This window comes from Trachurus trachurus (genome assembly GCF_905171665.1).
Source record: "Trachurus trachurus genome assembly, chromosome: 12".
NCBI lineage: Eukaryota > Metazoa > Chordata > Actinopteri > Carangiformes > Carangidae > Trachurus > Trachurus trachurus.
In genome coordinates, this window is record NC_139908.1 from 14,734,853 (window position 1) to 14,751,598 (window position 16,746).

The 16,746-nt window shown below is 41.7% G+C and overlaps 1 protein-coding gene across 1 annotated transcript in view; it reads left to right on the plus strand.

Moving 5' to 3' along the window:
• Nucleotides 1-13,440: 13,440 nt before the first annotated feature.
• The window catches only part of unc5cb (unc-5 netrin receptor Cb), a gene marked incomplete at its 5' end in the record, with an annotated part of 106,747 nt that continues 103,441 nt past the window's right edge, over nucleotides 13,441-16,746 (plus strand). The window contains one exon of the mRNA XM_083984188.1: nucleotides 13,441-13,558. Coding sequence (XP_083840314.1) covers nucleotides 13,441-13,558 — 118 coding nt within the window. The remainder of the gene's footprint in view (nucleotides 13,559-16,746) is intronic.

The following is a 16,746-nucleotide window of genomic DNA, read 5'->3' on the forward strand; positions in this document are numbered from 1 at the left end:
GCTTTTTACTTTTCATGGTGCTTGTTTTAATTTGTTCATTACTCCAGTGAGTAAGCACACTGCTTACTCATTGCTGTGCATTACAGCTCAGCACTAAAACAGATTTATGCAACAATATAGCACACATGTAAGGTGCAAAAATAAATTCCAGCCCAATATTCAAAGTTTTCCATTAACAGTTACTTACTTTCACGTAAACAGCTCACATTATACGCCAAAGAAACATGATTAAGTGGGACTCGTCTTTCTTGTTGGTAGCAAATGTTTAGTTACAAATTAAAAGCCTTAGCCTACCTATCCGTACTGTAAGTGCTTTATGAGCTGAATAATGTAATGCACTGTGACTGTTAGTGTGTGTGTTTATGTGTGTTGCGTCGCTGAGTGTGTATGACCATGGAGTGGGTGGTGGTGGGGCGAGGAGGGGGTATTTTGATTTCCATTTTTCCTGCTTGGTTTGCATATTGTTCCCCCCTGGCAACAACCTATTAATGAGACAAGCAGGTCATTCCTAGCAAAGGATGCTTGCCATGCGACTACATACGAAAAGACACACGCTTTTTGCCTTTTTTCTGTTGAGTGTGCATATGTACACACACACACACACACATGCACACAACTGTTAAAAGACACACGTTCACATGCAGGAGTGCACTTCCTCTCCACGCATCTTTTCACTCTCTCACGACCTCTAGAGAGTCCAAAGTAAATTGGCTGTTTTTCGATTGGTTTGACCTTGTGCTGACAGTTTGCGTCCATCTCTATGTAGCCATGGTATGGAAGAGGAGTAACAGCCTGCCATTCATGCAAGAAGGATGTAAGAACCCATCTCTCCGTGTCCACTTCATCCTTCCTTTGAGTTGCTCACTCTTTGTGTTTACATGTTCCCTCCCCACCCGCCCACCCCTGCTCCTGCAGCTGTGCAGATCAGATGGCTGATACATTAATGGGACCTGTGCTGAGTAATGGGGCAGGATTGGAGTTTGACACACTGACCCCACCCATCAGTGCTGCTTGCCACCAGGAGCCCCACAGGATGCTCTCTGGGAAATGTCTCTACTGCTTATTGGAATTTCTTTGATGAGCCTGAGTTTCAGGTTACGGAAGAACATGAGCTGCACGAGCGTGAGCTCCGTCATGTTGGTCTGAGCCTCATAAGAATAGAGATCACAGATTGGATGGTTTACAACAGCTATTTTTTCTTCATCATCCACATCTTTCTTATCTTGGGTTGCACGGAGTTCATTTACAAATCAGGAAGTAGTTTGTCAGCAGAGAAATGTTTCTTTGAGATGTTTAAATGAATCCTTTGGCCTTTTGTTGCCCTGAAATGAGACAGTTTCTCATACAGTATCATAAGACTGGAATGCAAAAGGGTGAAATGGATTCCTGTGTGAGCTTTCATTGGGTGTCATACATTGTGTTTACAGTAGCTTTCTCAGTCTGACTACATTACCATAACCTGGCATTGCTCCCCCCTCAAGCGTTCATAAATCATTGTTAACAGACAGAGTTGACATGCTGCTCATACATCATCACGCAGGCCTTTACTCCTCCGTCATTCAAACGCTGGATGTACAAACATCCCTGGCTGTGTCATGTCAGTTCAAAACATAGCTGAAATTCACACCCTAACAAAAGACAACAGGCCTGACTCTCAGACGAGCCAGATGAAAGCATCTTAGAGTAAGTGGAGAGCTCTTATGCTGTGGAACATTATGCTGTGCTTTCTTCTCTCACCTACTAGGAATTTGAGTTTTTGCATGATCCAGGCAAAGTGAGACGGCAAAATGAGAGTGATTCAGACTTTGGTGAACAATTAATTAGACGTTTGTTGAACAGGAAAGGGCAACAGGAAAATTATTATAATCAAAAAAACAACGAAAAACCTTTCTTTGTGAAAACCAACCCAAACCTTTTATTTTTTTTAAATGGAGTTCTGTAATTACACAAAATCCTATTTTGGATGTGCACTATTGCTGACTTTCGAATGATATTGCTTTTGTTCTGCATAAACATGAAACATGAAACGTTCAAATAGTTTGACAGCTTTATGGAGCTTTGGGTTATTAAAGACACAAAAGATAAATTTTAAGTATGAAATCTGCCTCTCCCCTCCTTCCCAATTACATCCAAACATTTCTTGGCAGCCATCTGGCTGATTGTAATCAGAGTGTTGCTCTTGCTTTGCCAAGACTCCAATTGTTGCCCAACTGTCGTTTCACCTACAGTGAGGACCATTAATGCTGATTTCCTGGACAAAAAATATATGGGAGCTGATGATTTATAATGGCGTCTATATATAGCAACGCTGGTGACGTGTGGTGTCAGGCTGAATCCATTTGAAATGTGTGTTACAGTACTTATACGGACAATAGGATACAGTTCTGTAAGAGTCTGGTTGATGATCCACCACACTGTCATCACAGTGAAACAGACAGAGCGATCTCCTCATTGATCACTTGCTATAGCTGCTTTTAAACCATCAATACCTTTTAAAGCACCACTTAAGATGAACAGCATATGTCTCCCTGCTGCCTGAGTGCTCCTGTTGTAACGAGCTGGAGACCAGCAGAAGGTATAACGGCTTGATACACGAGAGAGTCTGATGGCAAATTCACAAGCCTTAACAAATCCCAACAACAATGCGCAGTGTAAATAACCGGTTCATCTTAAAAACAATATTTACATGTGTACAATCAGACTATTTTGGTGGATAATCTGGATGCTATTCTCTCTTGAGGAGACAATGAGCTAAAATCCACAGCCTGTATTCAGTGCAAGTAAATGTAGCTCAAGTTAATTTGAGGTGTTTAGCAGTCTGAGTTACACAATTAAGTGTATATCATCCAAAGTTACTGTCTTTGTAGTACAAATTTCCGCCTTTGTCCGACTACGCCTCTGCTGCATCTCCACACAGAAACACTGTATAATTATACTTCTCAAAGATGCTCACTTGATTTGTTCAACTCAGACTGCTGAAGCCAGGCATTAGCCTCAGCTGGGTTTTAGTTGTTTTCTCCACAGAACAAGGACCATGGATTTTTACGTTGGAATCTATTCAGGAAGTGTTTTCTTTGTGGCTAATTTGGACAGGCTGAGGAGTACAAATATTAAAGTTTAAGTTTTAAGAGTCTTTCTGACCATCATATAGATAATTTGCCAGTGGCAATGACATAGTAGGGAAAAAAAGAGAGTTGGCTTCAATTTATTTTTCAATCTTGCAATGTTGTCGGAATTGAAGACATCAGCAAAGCTATTCACCTTCAAGAGGATACAGAATATGTCAACCTTACAGTATAGTGGAGCTGTCTAAAATTCATCTCAAGAGTGCCCATGTAAAATTTTCAGATGTTTGGCAGGTGAAAACTCTGATCTGCTGCCGGTATCGAGTAACAGAAAATCATTAAAGTCAGGTTTATCCGCTGGGGACCACGATGTCAACACAAAATTTCATGGCAACCCGTAAGATACTTAAGTCTGTAACAAAGTGGAACCGCTGCTTACAGAGCCACAGTACTGGCTGTGCAAGGGAAATCTTTGTTTTGGAAAAAGCTGGACAACATTATGGCCCCACTTCTATATGTTTATAAGGCTTGAGAGGTGAGATCACTTGTTGAGGTAGAGAATGGAAATAGTTTACAAAGAGTCACTCAAGTTGTACAGGCATCGTCGAGCCTTATGTCGGAGAGAATTGAAGCACAGAAATGTTCTGCTCTCACGAGTAGCAGTGCCTATTTTTTATTGTCTTCAAAATATTCCTCATTTATTTTTGTACACTTTAACATCAGTGATAATGAAATAAAGAAATTGATGCTTCCCAAGAAGAGGTGAAAAATCGGCCTCTGTAATCTGATTCATTTTTCACAGGATTTCCTGTTGATTAAGCTTGAATTCCTGTTGACAAAGGACTATTCTTTGCCAGCAAAAATGGCACTCTAGACCTTCATGAATAATTCTCACAAAGCTGTTATTGCACTGGATAATACTGGGTTACATACAGTACATCTCCGTTGGCAAACACTGCTGATTCTAATTAAATAGCAGATGATCATAATGGATGACAGTGGTCTGCGGTCAGTGAGCGACATCTTCATGCTGCAGTGTATCATAAAACATGTCATGAGTATACTCTGACTAATTAGCTGAGATTGCTAATGTCAGTGTTAGCTGGTTAGTGTCAGAATATATTAGACTTTATTAAGCCATATTTTTGGATTTCAGAAGGGAATAACAACATGTGGAATAAGACAGTGGTGCATTTTACACGAATAGTCCACATTCACATATATGTTAGAGTAACAGATTCTTTTTCAGGCTCATGTAATACTCTGAAAAACAACAATAAAGTACAATAAACACTTTTAATGTGGTCACTCGAGAAGAACAAGTAATTATGACTGAAATGGCAGTTGTACTTGCCATTCATGGTTCATAAACTGTGTTAGATTGTGCTATTCATCTGTCTCAGAGCTAATGATGAAAACAGTACATCAAAAATTGAGCAATCATAAATATTTGTCCTCATTTTCTCAATGTGGGTTTGCATTATTTTGAAGCTCTCTCCACAAGCTTCCTGTCAAAAGTAGATTTTGTGGTAAATATCAAAGATTTGAAATGTCAAAGAACAGACAATAATACCGCATCTTCATTTGGTATGAAGAAGTGAAAGTACACAGTCAATCTTTTTTTTTCTTCTGACATTTACCAGTGGAAGTGTGTGAGGTTTTTTTGTGTGTTTTTTTTACACTCTCATATTCATGAAAGATCACTCATTAATTTATGCTTATCCACAAGTGTGATTTCCTTGTATTGTTGTAGAAATTAAAAGGGAAGAGAAAACAGAAGAAAGACAGAAAGAGTCTTCTGTCGGCCCACTGCTCCACTTTACAGCAGCATATCACCCCGAGCCAAAGTCCCACCTCCTCTTCTCACCGTCCTTGACACACTTACCCAAGGTGGACACACTGACCCCATCAGCTGGTGCTGTACACGTCCCATAGGGGGCCGTAACACCCCGCACCCCTACAGCATCTATCTCCTGCTCCCATGTGCCTCTGTGTGGCCCCCTTCAAATGCTGTGGGCTGTCCCTCAGACAATTCCCTCTCAAGGAGTGATTAATGCCTGTTTACTTCAGAAAGGCCAAACCATTTCCCCGGATGGGAGGTGGGGACTGTAGAAAAAGAAGTGGGGGGAAAAAAACGAGAAGGGAAAAGAGGGATGAAGCAGATGTGAGGATGGGAGACTGTGAGATGCTGCAGTGCTGTGTATCCCATGTGAAGAGATAATCAGAAGCTTTTATATAGTTAGGAAAGGCCATACAGGAACCTCTGAGGATTTGAGTCACAGCATTCAGTGGGAAGAGAGCAAATACTTCGCTTCAAGGATGCACTCAGTGTTTATTAAACAATGAATCACAGACATTCTCTAACTGCCGCATGGATATTGTAGTCGAGCACTGTTTTCCTGTTGAAATGCCACAAATTTAGGCTGTTGTTTAAACGCTGTCTTCATTAAATGACTGTAATCTAAGGGCCCTAGATGAGTTCCAGTTCCCCAGTAAAACCAACAGCGGTTTTACTGGGAAAAGACAGAAGAGCAAACACAAATGCATCATTCAGTGTGTTACGTAACAATTGGTTCCATGGGAAAAGTGAGAAAACGGTTAGACGACAAACAAGTGATTTATTGTTATTTCTCCATGAAATGAACTTTCCACAAGCCTTTTTTTTGTTGTTGTTGTTTGCACGACATACAGGGTGGCATCTAGAATCAGTAAATTGGCTGTGCATATGCATGAGCTGTTGGCTTGTGTGTGACCTGCTTATGTTTGGCACTATGTTTGCCTTGCATCGCTTTTGATGTTTTCCACGATAAAGAAATTTGCCCAAGAGGGATTAATACTTGATGTACTTATACTACTACTACAACAACTAATAGTATTACTGTTACAACATCAGTGGCTGTGAATCTTTTAGCCATGTTTCTGCCCAGATTAGGATATCTGCTTAGCTCAGATCTGATCTACTCGGACGGTTTGGACAGATACTAAACAGAGGCAAGCTGGAGGCTTTGATCCAGCTTCCACAGCGCAGCCAAACCTGAGCAGTGGCGGGAGATATTAGATGTGTTGAGGGGCATGTCTGGTCTGTGGCGCAGCAGGGCTCTCACCTTCCTCGAGGCTGTATGTTCAGATGAGAAGTCTGAACTATCACTGGCTTGTGTGGCAGGGTCAAGGTCTGGCTTGCGTCAGCAGTCACAATGGAGCAACCGTGGTGGTCTAAGGAGCTGCAGCAGTGTAATCAACCCCGGGACTTTTTAGTACTGTATATGTAAGTAAGTACAAACAGCATGAATGAACCCTCATCAGGCTGCTGTCACGGAGGCCCCCGACCGAAATTTAGAATCAAGTAAAACTGTTTTGAGGAATACCGTTCAGGTGCATTTGGTGAACAGCATTTCCATTTTTGCCTTGAACCATTCTCCCAGTAAAACATTCCTCGTGTAAAATATTTAAAACCCCATGCCTCGCTCAAGCTGAGCACTATCTGAAACAAACAAACAAAAAAGGAATAAGTGGAACCCCTCTATGTTGACATGTTTACCGGTTGTGTGAAGTTGATTCATTTTAAAAGGTCGGCAAATTACAGATTCTGTGGAACATCTTTTCTGTCAGAATGCCATAAATATAAGAAAAGAAAAGAAAACATGAAAAGAAATTTCAGGGCAGCGACAATGACCTATTTTATATCATGTACATCAAAATGAAATGATATTCAATAAATTACAACATTTTCAATTATGATGAATTTCTTTTTTTCCCCCTGCAGTCTTCTTGTATTACATAATTGCAGCAATGGGAGACACCGGCACCAAAAAAACCCAGCTTGTGTGCCGATTGTGTAACTGTCATGTTGAAACACGCCCCTGGTGGCAGCAGTGTCTTCGGCTTGGTGTGTTTTACAGGATGACTCACAGGCGTGATGGACAGGCAAATCGATATTTTGACTTTGGCCACTGGTTTTTCTCTTACAGGAGGAGCAACGGTAATGGAAGAGGACTGTAAATAAGTGGAAGGTTCTTGACAAATGAATCCATTAACATTTGCCTGTGTCGCCTGGCGAGCAGATTTGCTGTTTTATGGAGCAGGAAAAAAGAGCTAGTAAATCTGAGGGCGCTGTAAGGGTGAGGAGCTGAGAGCAGGCTGGGGAACACATCTCCCATGATGCAGCACTTTATCTCCCTCCCAAATGGCATCTTTATCTGCCTAAATTAAGTTTTGATTCCTTGCCACATACGGAGCTGCAAATCACTTTTAATACTGATATCAAGAGCAGCAGTAAAATGTGCCCAAAGCGATAGAAAGTAGCTTTATTGTGTGACACACACCACCACCACCACCATTCACTGTCTCTCTCTGGCTCACAGTTGTAAAAAAAAAAAAAAAAAAAAAATCAGCCCCAAACCACTGCTTTGTGTGCAAATCATATTACGCCATTTGTCATCATTCAGTTTTCTCTCTATCCTGCAGCTCAGCACATGGAGTAACTTCTACTATCTACCTGTAACTCCGTGGAGGAAGAAGAAGGATACCCCTAAAGGTGACTTAATTTATAGCTGTGATTAATTTCCAATTCCATTTTCACTCAGTGATGTTTATCTTTAAAATTAGAAAGAAGCTGAGGTCTATTTGTGTGTATGTGTATGGTGATGGGAGGGAGGGGGATGGGTCGGAGTTGGGGGAGTGGGCTCCACGTAGAAACTGCATTACATTGCCTCTGCATTATCGTCAGTCTGCCTGCATATCTCTCTCTGTTTGTTTGTCTGCCTATCAATCTGTCTGACTGCCTGTCGCTCTGTCCGACGGATCGGCAGCCTGATGGTAGAGACAGAGGTCCTGTGAGCACTCAGCAGGAATATGGGATGTCTGACGTGAGCCTGTGCCGAGAAACAAAGGATGAAAGTGTATGTGTGGTAACAAGGCCAAGAGTCTACAGACATGCTGGTGGCTCTGTGAGACTGTGGGCTACATAGGCGTGATGTTGTTTTGAGCTGACAGCTAACATCACCATGCTAACATTTTAGCAGGTATAATGTTTACTGTGGTCACTAAGTTGTGCTAAGTTGCACAAAACAAAAAGTAGAGCCGGGACTGATGAGGAGAAGCAGACTAGCTGATGCCACCGGAAAAAAAATCACCAAAGTTATTACAGTTCGTCCTGTGCGTGCAGGGCACAGAGATTTGTTCAAAATGTCATGCCAATCTATCCGATAGTTGTTGAGGCATGTCAGTAACAACCTCCTCCTGGCCTTTTCTGGCCTCTGCACCAGCGACAGCCGAGGAAGGAGGCAGAGTGTTTTCACATTGTCCATCCATTCATCCGTCTGTCTGTCCGTCCCACCCAAGTGGACATGATAGCTCAGGGGAGTCTCTTCCAATTTGCTGGAAACATTTACTTGGACTCAAGGAAGAACTGATTAGATTTTGGCGGCCAAAGGTTAAAGGTCAATCTCCAGGTGACCTCAGTAGAACACGGTTTTGGCCTGGTGAACACAATATCTTGGGAACCCCTCGAGGGAATCTCTTCAAATTTGGCGCAAAGATCCAGTTGGACTTAAGGATGAACCAATTCAATTTTGTTCGAGGAGTGGCCAAAGGTCCTAAGGTCAAGGTCACTGTGACCTTACGAAAGACATTCTTGGCCTCTTGCTGTACAAGTCGTACCTCAAGATCACCGTGAGGGAATTCCTTCCGGTTTTGCACAAACATTCAAGTGGTCTGAAGTCAGAAGTCATGGTCATGGTCACCTCAGAACAGAGGGGATGCCGATACAGCCGACAAAAAAAGAATGAACTCAATGAAGTTTGATACTCAAATGTCAAAAGTCAAGGTCATTGTGGTATCAAAAATTCATGTTTTTGGCCATAAATCATGAATTTATACACTAATTATGACAACATTCAAAACAGATGTATAATACTGTAAGAGCAACAGTGAAGTGATGACATTTCATATCTAAATGGTCAAAGGTCAACATCACTGTGGCACCAAACACCTAAGTGCTATACATAGGAAGGGAGATTGTGAACATATTTCCTGTAACTTGGCTCGTTGGCAGAGACATACAACTTCAAGGCGGCAATTCTATTTTTTTTTTCTTCCCCTTTTTCATCAAGTAGGTATTTCACAGAGTAAGTGACAACGTTGACCTACTGGTGGCTCTAGATGAAAAAGTAAGGGGGGTCACCAAAGTCAATAGGATTTATCCTCTAAGGAACATGAATGTCTGCAGTAAATTTCATGGCAATCTACAGTAGTTGTTGAGATATTTCAGTCTGGACCGAAGTGGTGGACTGACCAATATTGCCGCTCCTATGTGGCTAACAGCAGAGATGATTCGCACGGGGAAGCACTATCATTAATGTCTCCACTCGAACCATTTTGATGAATGTCAGCAAAGGTTAGCAAAAGCACGTCTGAAAGGGACGTGCTATCTGCCTAACTTCTACTTTGGCCAGAGCTATTTACATCCTTGTAGATTCTGTGATTGACTACCACAATATAACCTCCCACTCCTTCTCATTTGAACAATATACAATATATAAAGTTCACATTTTTCCCTTCTCTTAAGCAAATCTTGCACAGATGTGACAGAATCTTATGCTTTTCACACATAATAAATATTCAATAGGATAAACGTTGGATTTCACACTTCTTAATAATTTTTAGAGGTAAATAAATACAAAACATATACACACTCTGTATTCACCTTCCAAGGTTCCGTCCCATTTAAGCAAAGAACTGAGTGACTCAGACGATGAGTCATGCGTAAATAAAGCATCGTTATAAAGCATGCAGATAAAGCTCAAGGGTTCAGTTGCTCTCAAACTGAAAGCCAAAATGGGTAAGATGTTTGATTTAAGTGACTTTTTGCTTGCTGTGGTTGTTTGGTCCAGACGCTCCACTTCCAGCATCTCAGACATGCCCGCCCTCCTGGGATCATCATGCACTACAGTGTCAAGTTTCCTGCGAGACTAAAACATCCATCTGGCAGCAGTCCTGTGGGCCTAAATGCTTCTCTCCTGATAAAGGTGTGCAGGGAGAGGAGTTATTTGCTGAAAAGGGCATGTTAACAATCTGGGTGGTGGGAGGAGAGGTTCATTTACACCTCAGTATTTCCAGGCTTTTCACTACTGGCACTCGTGCTGTATATCCCCTCTCAAAAGCTCACGCAGGTCGGAAATAAATGTTTAAGGTCACATGAGTGTTTCTGTCTTCTCCATAAAAACTGAGAGCATCTTCCTCCTTTCCGTCTCTCACTCCTTCGGACTAGATACATTAACGGCCAAATAGTGTGCTGCTCAGTGGCAATGAAATGCAATTAGAAAGAAAATGTAAACACAAGAGCTGTAGAGAGAGCAGACGGCTATATAGAAATATGATAGATTCAGTGCAATTCTTCTGGAGGCAACAGAAATTAACTGCATGTGATTATGTTTTTGAAATTTTAAATTAAACTCCTTCTGAAGTTAGTGAGAGGTCAATTAAACTTAAAAGACATACCCATAATAAGCTGAAATTAATTGATATTAAAAAAAAAATCTGTGTTTATGCTTTACTGAACAACTCACAACAAAAGTGAGACAGAAACCATAGAAAGGGTTGTAATGGTTTTGAGAGCCACTGCTCATCAAAGGACAATGGCAAAACTTGTTCGAGTTAACAGGCCACAAATAAATGACAGCAGTACAACACAAATGTGCAGAGGGACATCTCAGAAAGCACACATCATTTAACCTTGAATTGGATGGGCTGCAGCAGCAGAGGGCTACGCCACTTTCCACTCCAGTCAGCAAAGAACAAGAAAATGAGGCTATGTGAGCCATCACCAGAGCAAGGGGACCGATGAGCATTTTGAAAAAAAAAGAGAAAGAGGCTGATCTGAGAAATCCTGGTTTGTGATGTGTCAGACATGGTGACAGCATATGGATGTGGCCTTCACGGTCGCCCTCTTTATGTTCAGATGGATACACGCAGCCAGATAACGTGCCGTTTCACATGCACACATCGCTTCAAGATTGTCGTAAGACCACAACAGCAACCTCAGTTTTTCTACCATAGTTTTCCACCCACTCTGCATATCTCGACCACACAGAGCACCGTTGGGATGATGTGGAATGTGTTGATAGCAGCATGAATGCATCACGGTGGAGTCAGTGTGGACTGACCCTCTCTGTGGAGCATTTACAGCACCTTGTTGAATCCTTGTTTCCATGAAATGGCAAAAAGGAGCTCCTACCTTGTCAAACACACGCTGTGCAAGTATGCACTATATATTTGGAAACCCAAACTGCAGCTTTCTTTCTCACCATGTATTTGAGCGTTTGGGTCGAGAATAAAAGCAGTTTCCTGCATATCCTACCTATAATTAAAATGCCAGCAAGGTGACAGTTGCCCATTGACATCAGCGCATGTTTTAAAAAAAAGACGTTAAGGGAGGAGAATAACATGCTTCTAAATTAGATTCATATTTTAAGTTATCACGTTTCATTTTGGCGCAGAGATAGTGTCAAGCTCATATTTCACATTAATCACATAGTGTCAGGGGCATTGCCTAGACATCTGTCATGCATTTGTAATTACTCATCAGCCTTTTATCGGAATCACTGAAACAAATTTCCCCCTGCAAAGCAAAAGTCGTGCGTGTGTGCGTGTGTCCACGTGTGTGTGTGTTTGAAAGTACGTCAGTTGGTTGAGCTCATTATTGATCAGGTTTTGAGACATGCTATTATTACTTCTAAATAACAATTAGAGTGGCTGAAACAAGGGCGAGTGCAGGGCCCAGTCAGATAAATTATGCCTTCCTGTTCCAGTGCCTGCACTAAATTAATGACGATTTATGTTCTCAAAACACACGCAGCGAGCAGCAAACGGAAGCACCTGTTTGCCATACACAGGGCTGGGATATAATGAGCGTTTTGTTCAGTACAGTACCGGACAAAATGCATTTCCAGTTTCTGCTGCTCTGAACTTCTACTCCACAAAATTTCAAAGGGAAATATTTATGTTCTACTTCACTTCATATTGTAGCTTAATGTTGAATATTAGTTGTGATTTTTCACTTTAGTTTAGTTTTGTTGATCCGGTGTTTTATTTTATTTTTTGCATTTGGCTTTCAGATACTGTTTTGCCATTTTGCCTGTTTTAACATGACCCCTCTGAACAAAAAAATCGAAAACATCAAAGAAAAGGAAAAGAGAAAAAGGATATAAAAAGAAAAAAAGAGTAAAGATCTGTGTGCACCTTTCTGTTTCCTTTCCCATTAATTATCTGATGACCCCTCACATTTATCTGTGACCCCTTGCAATGGCCCAACCCATTTTTTTTTTTAATTCTTGAGAACCTCTGAACTACACTAATGAATTGTGTCTAAAATAGTTAAAATACCAGTAACCAAGAGTAAAATGCTGCTTTTGCTCTTATGCATCAGTTTTCACAGCCTAAAAATATCCCATTATGTGTCAGTCACCCTGGACATTCCACTGCCACTGTTTTTATATATACTGTAGCCTATATATTTTATACATGATGCTTTAAGTTTTTAATAAAGTTAAAACCACATGCAATCAATACAATACGGCCTTATCAATACAATAAAGATTAGAATATCCCTCACTCGTTTTGCTGAAGCTCTGCAGCCTCCTACATCAGACTTTTCTACAGAAAGACCAAATGAACGCCACAGGTCACTTCAGGCCACTTTAAAAGCCCCACTAACTTCAGCCATCGTCATGTGCGTTGAACCGAAAAGCTTCCATGAATCATGCACGTGATAGACTCCATCCATTCCTTGCCGCTGTCCGGGCCAGGTTTTGATACAGCGCCACCACTTGCCGGAGCACTTGGATTGGCTGAAGGAGCAAGGTAGCCCGCAGAGACGGCTCCTTCCCCCCAGTTCAGTCCCGTCAGTGGAGCGCGAGGCGCGGCGCACGCACAGCTCACACACACACTTGTCTGTACGCGTGAAAGGTGCGACAGAGAGAGAGAGAGAGAGCGAGAGAGAGGGGGGCACTTACCGGAGGACTTAGATTTTTTTTTAAGCGTGGGACTGACCGGAGCATGAATTTGCCATCAAGACATCGATCCACACTTCTAGACAAACCAAGTGAACCTTCCAAAGGAGAAGCGGACGGAGACAGATTTTAATGCAACATCTTCCCTGACGGAGGGCGATGCACCCATCTCTTGTTCCATAAACTGTCACAGTTCGTATGTTTGCAGAAACACAGCGCTGGATATATCTCCCGCACAGATATTTTTTTACGCTCGGGGTTGCGAGGGGTGAATTTATTTTGGCTGCGGCGCACAACAGCGAGCGTGTTTGAGCGCAATTTCTCCCAGTGACTCGGACTTGCCTCAGAGCGGAGTTTGACTCCTCATCATGGGGTACGGTGCACAGATTGACAGAGAGGGAGGAAGAGTGTCGAGAGCTTCCCCGGAGATGCTGACCGTGTCCTGGCTGTTGGTTTTTCTCCTGGTGGATATCGGTGTGGCTCAAGGTAAAACTTTAACCTTCTTCTCTTGACCTGTTAACTTGGCGTCATTGTTATCGGTAAAAAAAAAAAAAAAAAAAAGTTCTGTAAACTCAGCCACAGGAGTGAGTGGAGTGAACAGGAAGAAGACCCACCTGAAACAGGCGTACTCACATTCGCTACAGAGAAATGGAGTTGATCCACCTTTTGGCTCTGGGCTTTATTAAAGATTAGAGGATAAATCCAGCATGTAGCCAGAATCAAAGCAAGTAGGCCTGCGTTAGGCCAACACACTGCCAGAGTAATGTGAGCTCAACTACCAAAAGTCTAAATGGACTCTTCTCTGACAATTTGTTGACATCGTATAGTAATGAGAATCCAAATTTACCTACAGCTGTACTGGGATATAAAATCAGAGTATTAGGGGACTATATTTAAATATCCAGAGCAGAGGTGGTAACAGAATCAGCTCTGTCTCATTCAGTAATCTGAATATTGCTCATTTCACTTGTGTATAAACCACATCTTGGCTCTGTCACATCTGTTACTCTGAGGAAAGAAATCAAGAAGTGCTGCTGTGCTGCTTCAAATAGAGCCTCTGACATAACATCAAAAATAAAATCAAAGCCATGTTCAGGCTGTTGCTTTATATTCATGGGAAGAAAAAGATCCTAAACGGTTGTTGTTACACTGAAACAATGGCAAAGCTCCAGCAGATAAAATGTAACACAGAGACTGTTCTTTTCTGTAATTATTAATATAAATCAAATTGAATTTCAAGTTCAGATTCTTTGAGCTTTTCATGCGGTTTCAGATGGAGGGCTGAATGTCTATTCATTCACTTGCTCCTTTGCCATCCACTGGGCTGTTTACTTGAAACTGGTTCAAACAATAACTCACAGAATGATTCATTCTTCAGTATTGATTTGGCATACATATGGACTACGTATAAAAAACATCCCCTAATAATGAATGCTATCAAATTCCACTGAAGGGCTATAAGATATTATAGTGTTGACCTTTGCTCAAAGGACTATTTATCAGGGCTGAATAGCCTCTGTGTTTGAAATATGAAGTAGTGAAGTTAAGGAAATGGCCGTTTTCATTTTCAGCCGAACACTTCCGATGTAATCAGTCCAAGTCAGTCATTTCTGTTTAACTTTAAAGCTGTCGGTGTGTGTGTGTTTTCAGCCCGTTTCCCTCAGAGTAGAGTCGTCCGTTGAAAGATGTTTTCTGTAAACCACGGTAGCCGTCAGGTCTGGAAAGCACTGAGATAATGCCACAGCACCTGAAGCCATTTACTTAATCTGCTCTCTCCTGAGTGGGATTGTCTGTCAAACAAAGAGAGCTGGGAGGGTGAGGGTGGATGCACACGATGTGTTTGTGCATGTGTGTCAGATGCAGAATGTGTATGAGTTAAGGTAGGTGGTCTGTCGGCTCCTTCTGGAATGAACTGTGGCTGAGCAACATGACAAGATGGGGGGAAATGAGCTGTCTTTTTTGTTTTTTTTTGGAGTGGTGGTGGTGGTTGTGGCAGGCATATGTCTACATGGTAAGACCTAAGGTAGATCTTTAATGGTGTAATATGTTTTTTTTTTTCCACTTTAAGGCTTCACTGCTCATACAAGAGTAACAAAAGCTTAAATTGGTGGTCCGAGCACATAACCTAGGCAGGGATGAGGTTCTGTAAGCAACCTTATCTGGCCGCTCCAGACCTTCATCTCACTCCTACATAGTTAATGAGCAAAAGAGGGCGAGGAAGAATGAAAAACACCACAGGTCCGGTTTCTGAAGGGCAGGGTGAGATGACATAATACCCATTGCAAAACCCCGGAGAGCCCTGTGTCATTGACTAGATGGGAATACGAACAAGGTCCTTCTCTGTCCATTAAGAAGTCGATACACCAGGAGAACATTGTTTGAGACTAATTAATGGGCCCCGCTATTTTTGGGCACTGATGAGCTCTACACATTTCCAAATCGCTGGAGAGTCACTTCTTCAGTGTGAAACTACTGGTGATTAAAGTGGCTCACTTACCCAGGCGCTCCCTCATAACATCACTCCCTGCATATTTTGTTTTGGGGAGTCGTTTGAACATATTTTGTGGTACAGTAGTTGTATATGCATTTCATCTGGCTACAGTGGGTTTATTTTTTCACTTTTTTTTTTTTTTTTTTTTTGGACTTCAGCCTCTGAGAGGACTCGCTCTCTTGCCGTCGTGCACACAGAAGTCAGCAGTGGGAAATGAGAGTGCTCATTAACCTGCTGAACTCTTGACAAAGGAGACAGGTTGAGACAGATATAAGCTGGGAGCTGCCAGAGAGGTGGCTGAGAGCTCTGTGACAGTAGCTTGATTGGAAACCCTCGGTGCAAGAACAGATGTGCTTCTGGTGTTTCCAGCACAGCGGCAGAGCTGTACAGGATGTCCAATGTCCGTGTCTGTGTGCATGTTTTTTCTTTTTCTTTTTTTTTTCCAAGTTGATGTGGAGAATGTCAAGGTGTTATGGGAATACATTGAATACTTCCTCTTAAGAAGGAGAGCACGTGGGGGGGACTAAATGATATTTTCAACACTTTTTCTTTCTGGAGGAGAAGAAGACTGTGAAGACTGTTTCTAGTTTTAATTATTGGATCTAAAATATTAGGATTTCTTATCCTGAAAAGACCACTCACTGACCAGTGAATCAAGGAGAAAGCTACTTTTTTTCATTGATTTCACATATTAAATCTGCTTCAGGGAAAAGTAAAGATATGTTTCAAGAGGATTTTGAAACTTTCAGCAAATTGAGTCCTTTGAGACTCCTCAGTATTCGGAAAACCATTCAAAAGTTTTGTATGTTAAATGTATGACAAGAGGAGGAAAAAATAGTTTCCTTTATTGATTTCTTTCTTTTTTATGTTCATGGCTGGCCTATTTATTGTGTGTCTTTGTATCAGGCAGTGGGCTTGTTATTCATACACTTCAGGCAAAAACATGGATTTTTCATGCATTGGTCAATTTTGAGATTTTGGACTATTTTACTCCCATAACATGTCTTCTTGAAGACTAGTGGGAAGAAAATGTCCAAATAAAACACATTTAGATGTTTATTTTATGGCAGTTTGTGTATGTGTCTGTAGAATCCACTGGAAGTCAACACACAGGGGTTGTTATGAAGCTCTGTCTTTCCCCTGCACAGTGCTATAGGATCCAAACATATTCCCTTCGAGTGTG